The following is a 1651-nucleotide window of genomic DNA, read 5'->3' as shown; positions in this document are numbered from 1 at the left end:
TGGATGGGTGGGTGGATGGGTGGATGGATGGCCACCCAGATGGTAGGAGGTAGAACACACTTGCAAATGGATTCATGAAGGGCCTCACCTTGTACTCATGGCTTCAGTCAAGAATGTGGCACACAGAAGTGCAGAGAGCAGAGGAAGCAAGTGCCCCAGCCCACCGCCCCGTGCTGGCCTCCCAGAGGCTGCAGCCAGGAACTCACGGGTGCAGGAGCGGGTCCCCTGGATGGTGGAGCTGAGGTTGCCCGCCCAGGCCCACACGGACACGGTGTAGCAGGTGCCGGGCACCAGATCCCTCAGAGTCAGGCTGGAATTGTCCGGGCCCAAGTCAACGAGACTGCCCGGTGACCTCTGGCTGCCCTCTGGGTGCCACATGACCCTGTAGCCTTCCCGCTGCCCTGGTGCTGGGGCCCAGCCCATGGACAGGTCAGAGGGGCTGCCCCTGCTGGTGACCTCCAGTGACTGTGGTGCCAGAGGACCTGAAGAGAGAGGCAGGTGGTGAGGGGACCACCCAGTGCGGTGCCCCTGCCCAGCTCTCCTGAGTCTCTCCCCTGCTCTGACTTCCCTCCCCAGGGCAAGGGGAGACAGCAGCTGGCACTCACGTGTGTAGCCTGTGAGGCTCTGGGTGATGACTCCTAAAGAGGAAGTGATATCCACCTGGTAGCGGGCCCCGGGCACCAGCCCACAAAAGGTGATATGTGTGGCACCAGGTGGCACGGAGATGTTTCCAAGGAGGCCTGGGGCACCCTCAGCACAGAGCAGTGCCCGTCTCCCAGGCTCCCTGGTGGCCTCCAGACCATCCAGCTGCAGCTTGGTGCCATTGCATGATCTAGGTGGGGCTGCAGGACCTGGAGAGGAGGCAGGCCCCAGACAGTGAGGCCCCACCTGCCTCTCGATGCTGATGGCCCCGGGCAGGACCCCACCCTGCTCCCTCCAGGCCTGGACTCACCGTCCAGCCAGGTGCAGGCCTGGGCCCAGGCATCATAGGGCCCAGCCAGGACCCTCAGCTCCAGAGTGTAGTGCCCAGCGGGCAGGGGCCCTGGGAACGTGGCATTGAGGGCCTCGGCGCCCAAAGTGGTGTTCTCCTCCACCGGCCCACTGAGCCGCAGCAGGAAGCCATCCCGGGCACCCGGCCCTACCTTCCAGCTCACCCAGAGCCTGGGGGGTAGGGGAGTCAACACCAGGTCGAGGGGGGCAGAGGGATCTGTGGAGAAGAGGATCTAGGATGTGCAGAGAGACCTAAGCAGCGAGTGAGAACTGCTCTCTCTGTGCTGCTCCTTCCTGCACACACCGGGCCGTGTCTGTCCAGATGTGAGCAGCCACCATGTGCCACGTGCTGGATGAATCCCAGGATCTAGCTGCTACCATCTGGCCACGGACAACAATAGTTGAAATGAGAACACATCAGGTGATCCGATGTGTCCCTGCCAGCTTGGTTCTGAGCACGCTACACGTAGTGTCTTATGCTTAATCCTCGCAACGCTGGGAGGTGGACGCTACTATTATCACCCCCTTTTTTTTTTTTACTTTTTTATTTTTTTTGAGACTGAGTCTCACTCTCTTGCCTGGGCTAGAGTGCCATGGCATCAGCCTAGCTCACAGCAACCTCAAACTCCTGGGCTCAAGCGATCCTCCTGCCTCAGCCTCC

The 1651-nt window shown here is 61.4% G+C and overlaps 1 protein-coding gene across 1 annotated transcript in view; it reads right to left on the bottom strand.

Annotated features, from left to right (window-relative positions):
* Positions 1 to 1651, bottom strand: part of LOC105819613 (receptor-type tyrosine-protein phosphatase V-like) — a 17873-nt gene that overhangs the window by 13678 nt on the left and 2544 nt on the right. Inside the window, 3 exon segments of the mRNA XM_012655898.1 lie at positions 207 to 482; positions 606 to 851; positions 953 to 1207. Of these exon segments, the coding sequence (XP_012511352.1) occupies positions 207 to 482; positions 606 to 851; positions 953 to 1207 (777 nt within the window).

The sequence above is a fragment of the Propithecus coquereli genome, unplaced genomic scaffold (genome assembly GCF_000956105.1).
Source record: "Propithecus coquereli isolate 6110/MARCELLA unplaced genomic scaffold, Pcoq_1.0 Scaffold491, whole genome shotgun sequence".
NCBI classification, from domain to species: domain Eukaryota; kingdom Metazoa; phylum Chordata; class Mammalia; order Primates; family Indriidae; genus Propithecus; species Propithecus coquereli.
Note: the sequence above shows the minus strand (reverse complement) of the source record. Positions and strands in the feature narration are given on the sequence as shown.